An 18,225-nucleotide genomic window follows, 5' to 3' on the forward strand; every position below is an offset into this window, starting at 1 on the left:
ATGTTTTCCTCATTTGTGGCGGTAAACGGTCGTCCAGCTCCTTCGTCGTGGGTAACACTTGTGCGACCGTTTTTGAATTTTTCAAAACATTCGTAGAAACTCCGTTGCGGCAACACACTGTTCCCGTACTGTACCGAAAGTCTTCGATGAATTTCGGCCCCTGATACACCTTCAGACCACAAAAAACGGATCACTGAACGTTGCTCTTCTTTGGTACAAGCAGGAAGCAGAGCAGCCATGGTTAACGGCAGGGCAGCAATAATGGAACAAATCTAGCAGCATCAAACCTGCACAGACATAACAACAATTAAACCACGCATGCGTCATCTACGCAAAGTACGACAGTACTACCAACATTAACAAAAATATAATTAAATTGCCGATAATAATTAACTTACCCTCGTATATTTAACTAAAAAAAAATAATATTCAATTAAATCATTAAACAGTCAGTGATTAAGAATAATTGTGTAGATTCTTCTGTGGAAAATAAATATTTTTGCACAAAAAAAAAGTATAAAATAAATTTAAACTATGATCAGAAATGATATCATACATATGACTACAGAGTTCAAGTACAAATAGTATTCTGTATTATCCGCAGAGAGAAAATACATTTTATATTTTTTTTTTGGATAAAGTAATAAACTTTGTTTATAAATTTGGCTTCTCTTTGAATTCAATTAAGATATTGATGCAGAAAATTTCTTGATTTTAAATGAAGCTGTGAATGATCTCATAATAGGCTGAAAGGATAGATGAGTCGGCATTGATACCAATTTTTTAGTATTCTTAATATCTGGAAAATTGAAAAACTAGTAGGTAAGCAACTAGTAGACGTAAAAAAAGTTAAATGAAAAAAGCAGGAAGCAAAAAATGTTCACTCATGTAACAATTGTTTTCTTATAGGATGGGATACTGGAAATGAAAATAAGTACATGAATGCAGAAAACAAATAGCTTCTGTTAGAAATAGAAAAATTTAATCTGAGGCAAAAAAGTTTCAAAATATTCCAAAAAAGTAACGCATAATGTTATTTCTTTTTATTCATTATGAATTCTAAATAGCAGGAACATGAACAGAGAGAAGAATGATGGTAAATGGGGCATCCCCCTTACATCTTGGAAGGGGGGCCAGCTGCCCCTCCCCTTGCCACCCTCTGGAGATGCTGATGCCTGTCAGATTGAGAGTTTGTACATGATAGGTTGCAAGCTTCTGAGTTAAAGTTTAAAAACAGTATTTAAAGAGATTAAATTACATTTAAAGTACAAAATGGTTATATAAGCAATAACAATAAGACAATAGCTGGGAGTGAACGTCTTACTGGAGAGATTAGGAAAGACAAAACTATGATCAGCTGGACATGTTTTAATAGATTATTGGGAATGAAAATATTATTCAAAAAATGTCTTATTTGTGGAAGTAGTAAAGTTGAAGACCAAAGTGAAGACAAGCGTTTAATGGGTCAGCCGGGTGACAGTAACAGTGATATGGAGAGACTGCTGTATAAGAAATAGCGGAGTTTTAGTTTAAGATTTGATCCAAGACAATACAATCCTGTGATTTCATTTCATACCATTTCGTTTATGAACAGCATTGTTAGTTTTGTCTTTGCTTTGCTTTAACTGTAGTTTGTATTTTTATTTATTTTATTAGGTTCGTGGAGATCCAGATGGCTGTGGTCTTGACTTGTCCTCTTTACGTTATTCGCCTTCATCTGAATTGAGGGTTGATTTACCTGCTGAAGACTTGCTCAATATTAAGAAAGGATGGCTCATGAAGCAAGCTGGGGAAAAGGTATTATTTTAGTTTTAAATAATAATTAAGTTTTATTTTTGATACAGTGATCCCAGCATTTTTCCTATGATTTCATGCATCCCTGGAAGTCTGCAGGTGTAAGTGTTCGAAGCACGTTCTGCATTTCTTCCTGAATCTCCTCAATTATGTTAAAACGACGACCTTTCAATTGAAATTTTATTTTCGGAAAGAGAAAAAAGTCGCACGGGGCAAGGTCAGATGAATAGGGTGGGTGGGGAATCACTACCATCTTTTTGGAAGCCAAGAAATTCTGAACGGCTAGCGATGTGTGTGCGGGCAGAACCCAGCTGTTGTTACCCCCACAGATCTGAACATTTGCGCCTAATGCTTCCACATAACTGCTTCAAAACTTCACAATAGAACATCCCATTGACAGTTTGACCAAGAGGAACAAATTCCTTATGGATAATGCCTTTGATGTCGAAAAAACAATCATCATGGACTTCACGTTGCTGTGAACTTGGCATGCTTTTTTTTGGCCAAGATGAACTTGGCGACTTCCACTGCGACGACTGCTGCTTAGTTTCAGAGTCATACCCGTACACCCATGTCTCATTACCAGTTATGATGTTGGAGATGAAGTTAGGGTCATCTCTTGCTGAATTTTTCAATTCACTACAGACAGCTACACGATTTTGTTTCTGGTCGCTGTTCAACAGTCTCAGTACAAATTTTGCAGTGCGTCTCATGTTCAAATTGTCTGACAAGATGCGTTGCACGGACCCATATGACGTTTGTACGATTGCACAAACATCATGGATTGTTTGTCTACGATCTGCAACAATAGCCTCTCGCACTTTCACAATGTTTTCCGGTGTTGCGCTTGTTGATGGTCTTCCTGAACGCTCATTGTCATCGACTGTTGTTTGTCCATCTTTGAATCATTTGTACCACAAAAAACTTTTACTTTTATTCATAGCATTGTCACCAAATGCTTCCACAAGCATGCGATGGGTTTCTGCACCAGTTTTTTATAAGCATGAAGCAAAATTTGATGCAGGTTCTTTGCTCTTTAATATCTGTCATTTAGAACTTCTCCGAAGCAGTAAAACACAACGTTACACAACCGCATGACAGTCAACAATGCAGCCTCTCACCGTCACAGCTGTTGAAACACAGATTCACAAAGAGTACTGTTAGCCACATGTAGCTGCAGCAGGTCGTACAAGCAATGGTTCGCGCATGAAATTCAAATTCCCCGAACTTTTGGGTAGCACCTCGTATAGTGATTTTTTGGGGAGGTGGTGAATATTAAATAAATTGTTTTTTGTAATTTATGATGTCGATAAAAGAACTTCAACTATTGTAAGAAAAACACTTTTTGCTTAAATGTCAGTAAAAATTTAAAATTTTATTTCAGCTGAAACACCGTTTTTTCCAATTTTTGCAAAAATTTAATATATTCTTCCTTTTGAAGATAGTACCTGTCTACCAAGTTTGAAAAAATCAGTCAATAGGGTCCAAGAGTTGTAAGATCAGCATACACACGTGCACAAATATCAGATTTTTGGAGTTGGGAGTATTAGAAAAAAAATTTTTTTGAAGATTATTTACAATTTATTTAAATCTATCTTTTTGTGAAAAAGTCTCCTTATGACATGAAATCTAAAAGAGACCAACTGTTTAGTTTTTTTTTACTGATCTATGTACTTTCCTGATACAACTATAGTTGCTATAGCAGCATATATACTTGCTATTGTCTTTATCTGGTTAAGGGGAATCGTACCCAAAAAAAAACTTTTTTGGCCAATTTTATTTTTTGCACAGTCTTGTTACTCATATTTTTCTGATTAATTTGGCATAATATTTATTTGCGTACAATAATTATAAATATGTTTGATAAAATATATAAAATTATTCGACATGTTGCATATTTCAATATTTGAAAGTTCTGAAAATAAATGTGCTTCGTAATTTATGTTTGATATAGTTTTGAAATGTTGGGTTGGCAGTGTGATCTAGAGGTGGTCTTGTAGAGAAAAGATCTATTTTGTTGTGTCTTTATTGTGTGCTGTGATAGTTTAGTGAGTTTGCTGTTTTTTCATATGTTTGCACGCCTTGTATCTACTTTGTGTTACCGTTTTGATAATAATTACAAGAGAAATGAACATTGGTAAAATAGACGGAGCATACAGGAAAATTAAGGAAAATTATGGGGTACATAAATTAAAATCTAATAATGTGTTAAACAAAGATGGTACACCAATATATAATACGAAAGGTAAAGTCGATAGATGGGTGGAATATATTGAAGAGTTATACGGAGGAAATGAATTAGAAAATGGTGTTATAGAGGAAGAAGAGGAAGATGAAATGGGAGAAACAATACTGAGATCTGAATTTAAGAGAGCATTAAAAGATTTAAATGGCAGAAAGGCTCCTGGAATAGACAGAATACCTGTAGAATTACTGCGCAGTGCAGGTGAGGAAGCGATTGATAGATTATACAAACTGGTGTGTAATATTTATGAAAAAGGGGAATTTCCATCAGACTTCAAAAAAAGTGTTATAGTTATGATACCAAAGAAAGCAGGGGCAGATAAATGTGAAGAATATAGAACAATTAGTTTAACTAGTCATGCATCAAAAATCTTAACTAGAATTTTATACAGAAGAATTGAGAGGAGAGTGGAAGAAGTGTTAGGAGAAGACCAATTTGGTTTCAGAAAAAGTATAGGGACAAGGGAAGCAATTTTAGGCCTCAGATTAATAGTAGAAGGAAGATTAAAGAAAAACAAACCAACATACTTGGCGTTTATAGACCTAGAAAAGGCTTTCGATAACGTAGATTGGAATAAAATGTTCAGCGTTTTAAAAAAATTAGGGTTCAAATACAGAGATAGAAGAACAATTGCTAACATGTACAGGAACCAAACAGCAACAATAACAATTGAAGAACATAAGAAAGAAGCCCTAATAAGAAAGGGAGTCCAACAAGGATGTTCCCTATCTCCGTTACTTTTTAATCTTTACATGGAACTAGCAGTTAATGATGTGAAAGAACAATTTAGATTCGGAGTAACAGTACAAGGTGAAAAGATAAAGATGCTACGATTTGCTGATGATATAGTAATTTTAGCCGAGAGTAAAAAGGATTTAGAAGAAACAATGAACGGCATAGATGAAGTCCTACGCAAGAACTATCGCATGAAAATAAACAAGAACAAAACAAAAGTAATGAAATGTAGTAGAAATAACAAAGATGGACCACTGAATGTGAAAATAGGAGGAGAAAAGATTATGGAGGTAGAAGAATTTTGTTATTTGGGAAATAAAATTACTAAAGATGGACGAAGCAGGAGCGATATAAAATGCCGAATAGCACAAGCTAAACAAGCCTTCAGTAAGAAATATAATTTGTTTACATCAAAAATTAATTTAAATCTCAGGAAAAGATTTTTGAAAGTGTATGTTTGGAGTATCGCTTTATATGGAAGTGAAACTTGGACAATCGGAGTATCTGAGAAGAAAAGATTAGAAGCTTTTGAAATGTGGTGCTATAGGAGAATGTTAAAAATCAGATGGGTGGATAAAGTGACAAATGAAGAGGTATTGCGGCAAATAGATGAAGAAAGAAGCATTTGGAAAAATATAGTTAAAAGAAGAGACAGACTTATAGGCCACATACTAAGGCATCCTGGAATAGTCGCTTTAATATTGGAAGGACAGGTAGAAGGGAAAAATTGTGTAGGCAGGCCACGTTTGGAGTATGTAAAACAAATTGTTGGGGATGTAGGATGTAGAGGGTATACTGAAATGAAACGACTAGCACTAGATAGGGAATCTTGGAGAGCTGCATCAAACCAGTCAAATGACTGAAGACAAAAAAATAAAAAATAAATAATTACAAACATGCCTAGGTCACAAAAAGTTTTTAAAAAGCATGAAACACAACATAATCTCTGTGCAAAAAATGGTCAAAACATAACCTTGACTAGTGAAAAAGGAAATATATCAACAATTCCTCTTCAATCTGATGTAAGTAGAAGTTTCAATAGAAGCTCTTCAGATAAAAAATTTTAGAATCTCTACAGAAGTATAATGAATTCATGAATGTAGATGATGCAAACATAATTATTTCATTATCATTACTTCAAGATGTGTTATCAGAGGTAGGGTCATGTTGGTGTTGTGGTGATTATTTGGAAGTAAATTTATCCAAAAGAATTGGTTTTGCGTCATTGATAAGTGATAACTATGATGTTGATAAAAGCTTTTCTCATCATCCTCTATTAAAACCAATTGTGATGATAAAGAACATACTTTATATGATATAAATGTGAGGCTTGTTTATGAGCTTCATGTGATAGGCAGAGGATATACTTCTGCTCTTATATTGAGTGGGATTTTAAATCTTCCTAAACCCCCTCAATTCAATAGATATATTAAGATTATTAAACATGCTGTTCAATCTATTTGTGAAGATGTAATGTTGGAAGTTGTAGATGAAGCAGTTCAAGTGATTGAAGGAAGTACAGATTTAAGTATAGCGCTTGATGGTACATGGCAGAAATGTAGTTTCATGTCGCTCAGTGGTATCGTTACAGCAACAAGCATGGGTAGTACAGGTAAAGTGATTGATGTGGCCATCATGACCAAACACTGTAGGTGCATAAATAGACTGACCAATGAACACACAATTTTTTGTCAGGTGTACTACAGCAGTGTGAGTGGGGGGATGGAGACCAATGGAGCGAAGGAGATTTATGAGTGGTCACTTACCTGAAATGTGCGATACGTGAACTATCTAGGAAATGGGAATTCAAAAGCTTTTTCATATTTAGAGAAAATGAAACTGTATGGAATGATTGGAAAATAAAGAAGTTGGAATGCATAGGTCACGTGCAAAAAAGAATGGGAAAGCGTCTTCAAAATTTGAAATTAAGTTACACAGGGATGAAATTAAGTGATGGCAGTTCTCTGAGTGGATGTAATAGGCTGACAGACAGAGCTATAATTAATATTCAAAATTATTATGGCTTAGCCATTAGGAGAAATACTGAATGTTTATTTAATATATAAAGCAGTGTGGGCTGAGTTTTTCCATTTGAGTCCAACTGATGAAAAACCTCAACATGGACTATGTTCTCCTGGTGCCGGTAGCTGGTGTAAGTTTCAAAAAGCCAAGACAAAAGGTAAACCATACAATCACTCAAAGCACTTCATTTACCTGCTGTTGCCATAAGCGAAATAAAAGGAATTTTTAGAGACCTATCAGCTAAAGATCTTTTAGTAAGGTGTGTAAAAAGTAAAACACAGAACCCTAATGAATCACTCAACAGTGTAGTTTGGGCACGACTGCCAAAAACAGTCTTTGTTGGTTTTCAAACACTTCAGGTTGGTTCGTATACAAAGCCATAAGTACTTTTAATAAAAGGAATATTATCAAATGCTTAATTTTGAAAAGACTAGGAATCACTTCTGCTGTCAATTGTGCCCAAGTGATGAAATCACTTGATAGAGGAAGGATTGCTAGAGCTGATCGTAAACTGAATGAACTAACAAAAAGGTTTCAAAAGAAAAAAGCAAGGCTAAGAAGATGTCTTAGAAGAAGAGGATCAAGCTGCAGGCCCATCATATGCTTCAGGAATGTGTTGACAGTTAAAAAAACTATGTATTTAAAACTTTAAGCTTTGTTTTCCGAAAACTTCATTTCTTTGGCTTTATGTACCCTTTTTCCCAACTTCTAAGAAAGATACAGGGAATGATTTTTTTTTTGGGTATTTTCACTAACATTCACTAATGTTTGAGGGAAACAGAATTACATGTACAAAAAAAATTAAATATTGAAAATCTTGTTTTTTAGCATTTTTTTAGCCTTTTTCTAAAAAAAATATAATTTACTCTTATAAATTTCAAAAAAACTATTTCCCTCAAATTGCTCCAAAAACTATGCCTTATAAGCTGTATAAATTTCAAATCAATTGAATTACAGGATGCTGAGAAAAAAGAACATAAAATCTTGTTATTTAACATAGGAAGGTATGGTAGGGATAGGTTGGTATGGCTCCCAAGTAAAAGATAATTTTTCTTTTATTACAAAATTATTTTTTTATATTTATTTGTATCTGTACTACTGAGTGGAGAAAGTTTGTATAACACATTGTTTTATACAGAAAGAGGTATATTAATTTATTGCTTTACACAATATGTTAATCTTTATTATGGTCATCCTATATGTTAAGCAGCACTAGTCAATTTCCTCAGAATTGTAATGATGTTCAATATACAACTATTTGTTGTCCTGAACGAAGTGAATGCACCAGTTTTGGGGCAGAATATCATCTGCATTTTGGTGGATTTGACATGTAGATTTGTACCAATATATTTGGGAAGCCACCACTTTTCTCCCAATTTTCCGTAGTTGTTATTCATGGGAATGACTGCCATTTTTGAGAATGACTAGTGTCTTTTGAGAGATCATTTACTACTATTAGGCTCATAATAAACTTTATTACTATATGTAACATACATTTTTATGCTGTTTATGGTAACTTTTCTTTTAGGAATGGAATAAACACTGGTTTGTTTTGAGGGGTGCAGCTTTATTATATTATAGAGATCCAGCTGCTGAAGATCAAGGTATACTTGATGGTGTTATAGATTTAAGCGGAGTCAGTTCTGTATCAGAAGTTCAAGTTGCTAGAAATTATGGCTTTCAAACAATGGTTAGCAATATTTATATATATTTTTTTTTATGTAAATGATTTGGTTTTCTTTGCTTATTTTCTTTTCATTTTAACTTCATAGAAAAATTGAATTTATCAGTTTATTTTTAACATATATTCATTAATATTATTTAACCATCTAAACTACATATTTTTCAAGTAATCTGTTTTTAAAATTCATTTAACATTATTTAAAATTTCTGAAAATAATATTTTTACAAAAAGTACTACGTATCACAGACACTAATTCGAAATAGTGATAAATAACAATTTAGAAAACAAGTTGATTTTTTTTTCAATACCTTAATTATATTACATTCTGTATAAGCGAATAAAATAAAAAGTAATTAAAGAGAGATTATTTAATAATATAATTTCTATAATATCAATTGAGTAAAGCTTGAATTTATATCAGAATAAAATTTTATTATTGGATTACTGGACGACAAACTGCTGAAAGAGATTTTTTATCTTCTTATCAGATGTTGAGAAACATTGGTTAATAATTGATTAATATTTTTTATGTTAGTGATCACTGCTCATTAATTCAGTGAAAATTTTTATATTCAACCGTTCACAAGCAACAGATCAAGTAAAAGGTACTCCCTATTATGTGGCTGTAATATTAAGTTGATCAGTGTTTTTGACACTTCATTGTAACCATCTTACCTGTACAATTGTCACAAAGAAAATTCTGTGTGTTTAAAAATTCATGATTATTATTTGTTTTTTTTATTGTAATAATTATAGAGTTTTAAAATAAAGAAGTATTTTGATAAATAAAAAAAACTCTGTGAAAATAAAAAAAAAACATTTGTGATCCAATTTGAAATCATAATTTAAAAATGTTAACCTCTGTAAAGCATCTGCATTTTTTCTTTTGTATATTACTTTCTGCTTATCTGAAAAGAGCATTCTTTTGTAGTCCAAATTTAGATTGGCATGGGAAAGAAAATATCTATTTACTCAAACAGGTGGTTTTTACCAAATATGCTTTGCTGCATGGAAAATACAGAATAGCATGACAAAGAGGATACCTATTGACAAAAAAGTTAATATACATAATTCTTTTTAAATAGAATCAGCTGATGATTTTTTTTTTTAAAGTTGATTTAAAAATTAAAACTTAACCAAATTCAGAAATATATTTATATGTTTATTTTGTTAAACTTAATAAAGCTCAGTTCATGGAATAAACAATATTTTAAAAACTGAAAGTTTTAAGAAAATTATGAATTATTTGAAAAAAATATTTCTTTAACTAGTTATGAGTAAACCAGTTGTGGGTGGTAAATGATATTCAAAATAATATCACTCAATAATAATAATGTTATAGTACTACTGCTAATCGCTTAGCGATTAGTAAAAGCTGTCAAGCACTAGTACACAATGCTTCTTAAAATATTTAAAAATTATGTAAGCAGTATTATATTTGTAGCTTGGTAAGAAAAGAATAATATAACAGATGTCCCATTGAATTTTGTTGTTCTTACAGCTATGTACATATGTTATCCGACTAAAGTTAAGGTAATGTTTTAGTTTAGCCAAAATTATTTATAAATAAAGTTTGTATCAGAGAATATTCAATAAAGAATATTAGAGTTTACTTTTGCATAATAAAAAATATTTATCTTCCACTGTTATTTGTTTGTTTTTGCATGTACAGTTGTATAACTTATACATTTTGTGCATCAATGTGTTTTTTTATTTAATATGATATGAAATGTGTTGCATAACTAGTAGAAAAATATTTATGTTTATTCTTCTTTATCACTTTTTTTTTTTATTAGACTTGGGATGAAAGAAGATATGTTTTATCTGCTGTAACAGCTGGTATTAGATCAAATTGGATGGCTGCAATTAGGCGTGCTGCTGGTTTACAAGAAGATATCAGTTCATCACCTTTACAGTAAGTTTTCTTATTTTATATTTTAAAAATTTGTTAATTATTTAATAAAGACAGTTGACGATTGGCATTCTATTAGCTTATTTAAATGATTTAAGCATAGTTAAAATTAAGATAAGGTTAATTTATGAAGCATGGTAGATTATCTCTGGGGGATAATTGTTGATTTGCTAAAATTACTATTCCAGTTTTCAGTATTTCAATGTTTATCTTCTCGTATTTTATTTATTTTAACTTTTAATATTATAATGCAGACCTGAACGAGAGGTGTCATCAGTTTTACCATCAACACCTTTGACTCCTAGATCTATTGTCTTCTCATCTGATGAAGAATACCGTACAGCATCAGAAGGTGGGCGACGAGAAAGTAGTGATTGGGGTGATACTTTACCTCCATCCCCACCACTAAATCGTACTCCTATTTCTCGTGTCAAGGAGAGAGCCAGGTAACAGTTATCATTATTTAATTGCTTGTGTTATATTACATTCATATTGTACTTCTTAATCCATGTGTACTTCTTAATCTACCAAAAAAAAAAAATTTAATTCAAGATTATAAATATATCAATATTAATATGAGGCTCGGCTGATAAATTATGCACACTAGCCTGTTACATGGAGACAAAAGGTACTATCGAGTTGGGCATGACAGCACATGATAACTAAAGTCCCTCCCTACAGTGTTGAAATCCGTTTACCAGTTTGTTTTCAGTAGCAGTTAAAATGGAGTTGAGTACGTTCAATATGTCAACACGGTTAAAACAGCGTGCAATAATAGAATTTTTAACCGCAGAAAAAGTGAATCCTACGAATATTTTACATCGTTTAAAAAATGATTTATAGTAGTGAAACTGTTGACAGGAATACTGTGAATAGATGGACATTTAAAATTTGCGAAGCAAAGCTGGTAAAGCTTTGAGGATGCATCTCATGGTGGATGACCAGTTTCTGTGACTGATGAGAAACATCGAAAGGAGGAAGGAGGTGGACGATTTGCTTCAAAGTGACTGGTGAATCACCCAGCAACAAATTGCTATTCAGTTAGGCATATCTAAAGAACGAGTAGGCTATATTATCGAGCAATCAGGTAACCGTAAAATGTATGCACAATAGGTACCTTGCCTATTGATGGACGAACACAAACAGCATCGTGTTGAATGTTATGAAGAACTTTTCCAGCGCTTTCATGCTGAAGGAAACAACTTCCTTTTCAAGATTTGTGACCAGGGATGAGAGTTGGGTACATCATTACGACTCGAAAGAAAAAAGACAAAGCATGGAATACAGACATTACGAATCTCCAAGACCCAAAAAATTCAAAACTCAAGCCTCGGCGAAGAAACTCCTTTTGACAGTGTTTTGGGATGCCAAACACATTTATGTGACTAAGTATCTGGAAAATGGGACGACTGTGTACATTGAGATGTTAAGACACCTCAGACGATGAGTATATTACATTCAAAAGACCTCCAGGCCTATAATCTTGCAACATGACAATGCGTGGCCTCACACATCATACGCCACTACAGAGGTTCTCTGAAGCTTAAGTTTGAGCCTATTCCGCATCCGCCATACTTGCCGGATTTGGCTCCGTGTGACTTCCAGTTCTTACCTCATCTCAAGAGTGATCTCAAAGATAATCATTACACCACCATGAGGTGAAGGAAGCTGTGGCCACTTGGATCCAAGAAAGACTGCCAGAATTTTTCAGTGATGGACTGTAAAAAATTGCCACACGTTGGAAAAAGTGTATCACTGTAAATGGGGATTATGTTGAAAAATAAATACTGCATTTTGTAGCTAAGGTATTGTACTTTTATTCATTTTTTATTTCATTCCAATATCCTTTTCATTCCCATGCTGTCCATATATGTGCAAAATTTATCAGCCGAGCCTTGAAAAGTATTATGAAAAGTATCTGATAAAAAAGATAAAGATAAGTTCTACAATAAGTCTAGTAAAATAATAAATAGCTTGCTAAAAGTATTTGATACAGAAAAGTATAGTACGATTTATAAATTTAATTATTGTATAATGAAATACATAAAATAAACAGCAATGGTATCTATGTAGGGAAAGATAAATAATCATTTAAAATATAGTATTCAAACATAATTGAAAATTTAATAAAACATTAACATACAGTAACCAGTACAGAGGTATTAAAATAAATCATGAATATTAAAAAGGAAATAAACGTCTTGAAAAGTATCATATCTATAGAAATTGAAATAAATATAGTAGAATGAAATTAACAGAGGAGGGAATAATTAAATCAATTGTTCTCACCAAGCTAAAAGTGGGAATATATGAATTAAAAAACCATTGATGCACCAGGTATGTTTTAAATAATATAAAAAAATGTTTATTGCACTTCATAAATTTTAGTCATGCTATAAAAAAAGATGTTACATCTTTACAAATAAAAAGTAACTAAAGATATGGTAAACTCTAGGCGTGCGATAAAGCTATATTTCCTGTTCTTTATACTTTTACTGACTATTTGTTGATCCTGTTAATGTATATATTGCTTTGCATTGTGATTACTGTTACATATTTTTCTTTATTTCATTTTATTTTACTTTATTTCCTTTCAACGTCGTTATCATGTTCAAAGTGACATTCATTTAGTATCTGTCTTATATGTTTTACTGTTCTTTATTTTTGAATCTGTATAACTGTATAAACTGTAAACTGTATGAATAAATTGTCTATTATAATTATGTACAAGAAAAATTAGTGTATTATGATTACCTAAGAAAAGATGTTAAAGGCATTTAAAATTTTGGATAAAAATGAATTTGTGAAAAAAATTGTAATTCATTTTGGAATTTGTGAAAAGATGGTCAAAGACTGGGAAGCAGACAAATCCTGTTTGTGTTTCTTTACATTCCACGGACATTCTTATGTCCAAAATGTCTTTTATAATTACATAATAAACAACAGATGAGTTAGGTAAGCAAAAAAGTCAATTAAACTAGTATGTACATGTTTTGTTCTTCAGTTTTTATTAAGTAATAAAATAAGAATAGGATAAATAATTAATAGCACAAAAAGAAACTGGAAATGGAATTAAAATTCTCTGAGCTTTACCACTTAGGAGTGGATATTCATCTTTTACTGACATCCAAAATTCAGTTATTTTTATGCTGATAAATTTTGTTTTCAGTGTAGACAACTCGATCAGATTCTTTTCTTCTGCAGCAGTAAATTTAGATGGAGCGGTGGCATTAAATGATCTTGAATCTAAGCAAATAAATCTAATAACATTAGAAATAATTGTTTTCTTAAAAAAGTAAAAATTCCAAAATTTAAGAATATTTTATGTAAAAACATTATTCAGGATGTTTAGCAAAAACTAAGGCTTTAGCATTTGAATTTCTAATATTTGTCACTACCAGAATTTATTTCTTTATTAACAGATAACATACAACCTAATAAACTATTTGTTATATTAAAACAAAAATTCTACAACTAGAATAAAGTTGCAGGTATAATAATTATAATAACTAGAATTGCTTCAAAAAAAAAAAAATTAATTTTAATTTTCTGGCTATTATATTATTCTGGTGTTTGTAAGAATTAGATATCATTTTTGTGTATTTTAAATAATTAGCATGATGTAATACTGCCTGTAGATTGCTTATAGTTAAATAGAAAGTTTTTATCTTTATCTTTATATTAATATATAATAAAATATTATAAAGTTAACTGGCATTCATTAACAGAAATTGAAAATATGGCTTTATGTTTATTTTATTTAGGGGTGGGTCAAGATCCCGCGGTTATGCTAATAAACGTTCAAGGTCATCACCACCATCATCACGTCGGTCAACTCTTGATTCTGTAAGGCAAGAGGATTTTGTACTTGCTTGTTGTGGTGAAATCCAGGAATCCGATGCAGAAGATCATAAAGTAAGTTTTCCTTTAAGATTTTATCAGTAGTAAATTTTATTACTGTTTATTGCTTTATCTTAATATTTGTTTGTTAATTTTTGAAGTATTTATTCTCAGAAAAGAAAAATAGTAAATTTAAAGTGTTTATAATTATGTATAATAAATTTATAAAGTTAAATGAAAATCTTTACTAACATTAATTAAAATAATTCCTCTGGGCTGGATATGGATATTTAGAGTGAAAGAAAACAGCATTATAAATTAGTGTAAGTTAAGATATAAGATTAGTAGTATAAGATAAATCTTCTAGCCAGAAGACTATGACAACATTTTTGAAATAAATGATGGATGAGATTGGAAAAATGATCCTAGAGACATTCACACTCTTACTGAACAAGGTAGTATGTAATACTTAGTAGACTGGGGCAGATGAAAAACTATTTTCTGTTACTTTAAATTATACCTTTTTAAATAAATAATTAAAATGAAATTTTATCTTATTTTCTTAAGGATGAGTGTGACATGCACGCTTTTTGGTATTACATTCTATTTCATTTTACATCTGTTTGAAGATAGGGGTTATTCACAAAAATTTTCCTTTTTTCATGCTATTTTGGACTTCTGTATATTTAGCATTTAACCTTAATCTCGAATAAAAAACCAAAATTAAAATACAATCATGTATTATTTTTTATTCTTTACACTTATTTTTCCTAGTTTGCTGTCCTCACATGGTTGGGATTAGACAATAGTAACTTCTGGCCAAATACACTTGTGTAAAATATCAGGGTTCTTTGGGCCTGATATAGAGATGGTACAAGTTTGACCAAATAATTGTGATGTTTGTTTATTTTGGTTCCTTAGATATCGTGCTGTGAAGTTTCAGTTTACAAATTAAATGTACATTTAGTTGCTTGTTTGTGGCAATAAAGTAAAGCAAAGAAATTTTGACATTTTTTGAAAAATGGATAAAATTGAAGTTCAAGAAGTAAGAAATTACTTTTTTTTAGAAGATTTAACCCAGATACACATACAAAAGGAATTAGTTTTCATTTTAGAAGATTCTTCCTGTTTGTTTTCAACAGTAAAAAAGTGGGTCGCTAAATTTAAACATGATCATACCTCTATTCAAGATGATGAACTCTTGGACACTCAAGACCATTATAACCTATGAAATCATCACAAAAATCCACAATGTTGTGGATTGAAGATAAGCAAGCTTGCTGACATCACAAACATCTCGTAGACTATAGTATGTCCAATATATTTTACACAATATTTTGGGTGTGAAAAAGCTTTTTACTTAAAGGTACTACATTTGTTAACAGTCAGCTAAACTCACATTTGACTGAAAACAAATCTCAAAAGTGTACAGATGTAATTCTGCTGTGTTATTCTGATATCGTATAACAGTAGATAAAACATGGATTCACCATTACGTACCAGAGATCAAACAGTTGTCCCAATAGAGAGGAAGCAGATGCTTCCTCACTGGTGGTTTTTTCGTCTGAAAAACCTTCAAAGAAAGGGAAAATGGTTTCATATGCAGGAAAAGTCATGGCTATGATTTTCTGGGATTCCTGTGGTATGGTGCAATGCTCATAGACTACCTGGAAAAAGACAGGAGCACAATCAGAGAGTATTATATTTTAGTATTTACACAAGTAGTAAAGTGTAGTACTACTTGACTGACTGAAGGTCAGTATTCAGTCTAAATGTCTAAAAAGAAAGTACTCTTTCACCACGATAATACACCTAATAGATATCTTGGTTTGTTATTACAAAAATCTATGAGCTTCCAAATGCTGATTTCTCCAGATTTGGCTTTCAGTGATTACTTTCTCTTCCCATACTGGAATAAATGGCTCGGTGAATGAAATTCACTTCAAATGGTAAGGTAATAGTTGAGACAGCTGTTTATGTTGTAGAGTTGGACAAATCACATTATTCTGAGGGTAGGAAAAAGTTGGAAAGTCGTTAAACTAAAGGTACCTAACAGCAGGATGACTAGGTTGAAAAATAAAAAAAATGTTAAAAAATCTTGTGTTTTTTTGTCAGGCTTTCAAATAACCTCAACTTTCCAAACAAGCCTCATATTTGTAAAATTTTAAAATGTAATACATAATCTCCTACATGAGTGCACCTACTACCTATTTGTGAATGACCCCATACATTCAGAAATCTGCATAGTTTTTTTTTGGGTGCAATAACACTATAAACTTAATTTTTGTTTCCTAACTTGCGATACATGATTTTAATCTGTTTTTTTATGCTAAAAATGAATATGAACGTAGAATCTTTCCAACAGCCACCATTTTTGAAATATTTAAATTTTAATTAAAGGATTTTTTCATTTTTCAACATACAGTTATCATTTTAAGCTTCTATATTATATTTTTTAGCCCATTTTTTATTGTTTAACATAATTTATAAGCTATAAATAAACAGTACTAGACAAAGAATTAAATGATATCATAGTCACATATTATGATATCATATGTAATACTGAAGAGTGAGCTTTCATCGACAAGATTAATCATGTCTGTGCAGGTCAAAACATGTAGCTGAAAACACAGCTGTGTTGTTTGCATTAAGCACTGAATTAATTTTGTTCAGTCTTATAGCTTTCGTAAGTTTGTTAACAGTGCAGTATCACAATGCTTCAAAATTGTGTAAATGATGTGAATGTCTTTTGTTATGTACATGGTGAATTTACCGTAAAATCAAAAAAAAAAAAAACCTTTAATTAAAAAAGCATATCATTTGTACTTTAAGTGTAAAATTGGTGATCAGGATAACATGTGGGCTCCTCATATAGTATGCAATAATTGTTCTATATGTTTAAGAGGATGGCTGAAAGGCACACGGAAGGCTTTGCCATTTGGTGTACCTATGGTTTGGCGTGAACCAAAGGATCATGTAACCGATTGTTACTTTTGTTTAACAAGTGTGTCTGGAATTGCTAAAAAGTCTAAAACTTACTGTAAAATATCCTTCATTGCAATCTGTAATCAGGCCTGTTCCTCACAATGAAATTATTTCAGTTCCTGAGCCACCTGTGTATGTATGTTTCGAAAGCAGCGATGAAGAATCAGACAATACTGAAGAAGACAACAGTGATTTTGATTTTGAGTTATCTTCCAATAAGCCACATCTTATATCACAAGGTGAATTAAATGATGTGGTTAGGGATTTAAAATTATCAAAAAATTAAGGTGAACTGTTCAGATCAAGACTGCAAGGTTGGAATTTACTTCAAAAAAATACAAAAATTTTGGGCTTTCGAAGTCAACAAAAAGAACTTTCTCAGTATTTTATTGATGAAAATAATTTGGTTTATAGCACAAATATTGATGAGCTTATGCTGCACGTAGGACAAGTTCATACACCTGAGGATTGGCAGCTTTTCATAGATTCGTTGCGCCGTTCTCGGCCGACCACGCTTCGCCCTGCACCGATGATGTGCCAAGAACAACACAAAAAAATGAAAATGTTTTAAATGTTTTACAAAATTATTACTAAAATTCTGATTTTGTGTGGTTTTTTGAAGGATCTTTTTAAATTAACTGAAATAACGCTAAGAAATTTGAATGTTTGAACAAAGTTAAATTTTATTGACATAATTTGTCTTAGAATTAATAATTTTTATATTGGGATTCACCCTTTGATGCCGGCCGGATGCTCGCTACATCATCAAAGGAAGTCATCTTTATACGCATTCGACTCTTCACTACGTTGTTTGCCTTCCGCCGTTCACAGCAAACCCGGTCGCCGATCTTAATGTCTTGATCCTGCTCCTTCCAAGTCCAGAGTGAGAGTGCCAGTGCCCTTTCCACACACTTACTAGCCAGCCGGAGGAAACAAATAATTACCTTCCCCTTCCAACAAAGTTTCTTATGTTACAGCTCGCATATGCGAGAACTTCAACATCTTGAC

General features: G+C 31.8%; 1 protein-coding gene across 10 annotated transcripts in view; it reads left to right on the forward strand.

The window, feature by feature from the left end:
• The window catches only part of osp (myosin phosphatase Rho interacting protein outspread), a 679,682-nt gene that overhangs the window by 618,737 nt on the left and 42,720 nt on the right, over positions 1-18,225 (forward strand). For all 10 annotated transcript variants that reach the window (XR_012756241.1, XR_012756240.1, XR_012756239.1 and 7 more), the window contains 5 exons: positions 1,657-1,797; positions 8,325-8,486; positions 10,277-10,395; positions 10,647-10,838; positions 14,157-14,307. Coding sequence is in view for 7 of the 10 variants with exons in the window: in XM_075364979.1 (XP_075221094.1) it covers positions 1,657-1,797; positions 8,325-8,486; positions 10,277-10,395; positions 10,647-10,838; positions 14,157-14,307 (765 nt within the window). In the remaining 3 variants the exon portion in view is untranslated. The remainder of the gene's footprint in view (positions 1-1,656; positions 1,798-8,324; positions 8,487-10,276; positions 10,396-10,646; positions 10,839-14,156; positions 14,308-18,225) is intronic.

Source organism: Lycorma delicatula, chromosome 4 (genome assembly GCF_047948215.1).
Source record: "Lycorma delicatula isolate Av1 chromosome 4, ASM4794821v1, whole genome shotgun sequence".
Taxonomy (NCBI): domain Eukaryota; kingdom Metazoa; phylum Arthropoda; class Insecta; order Hemiptera; family Fulgoridae; genus Lycorma; species Lycorma delicatula.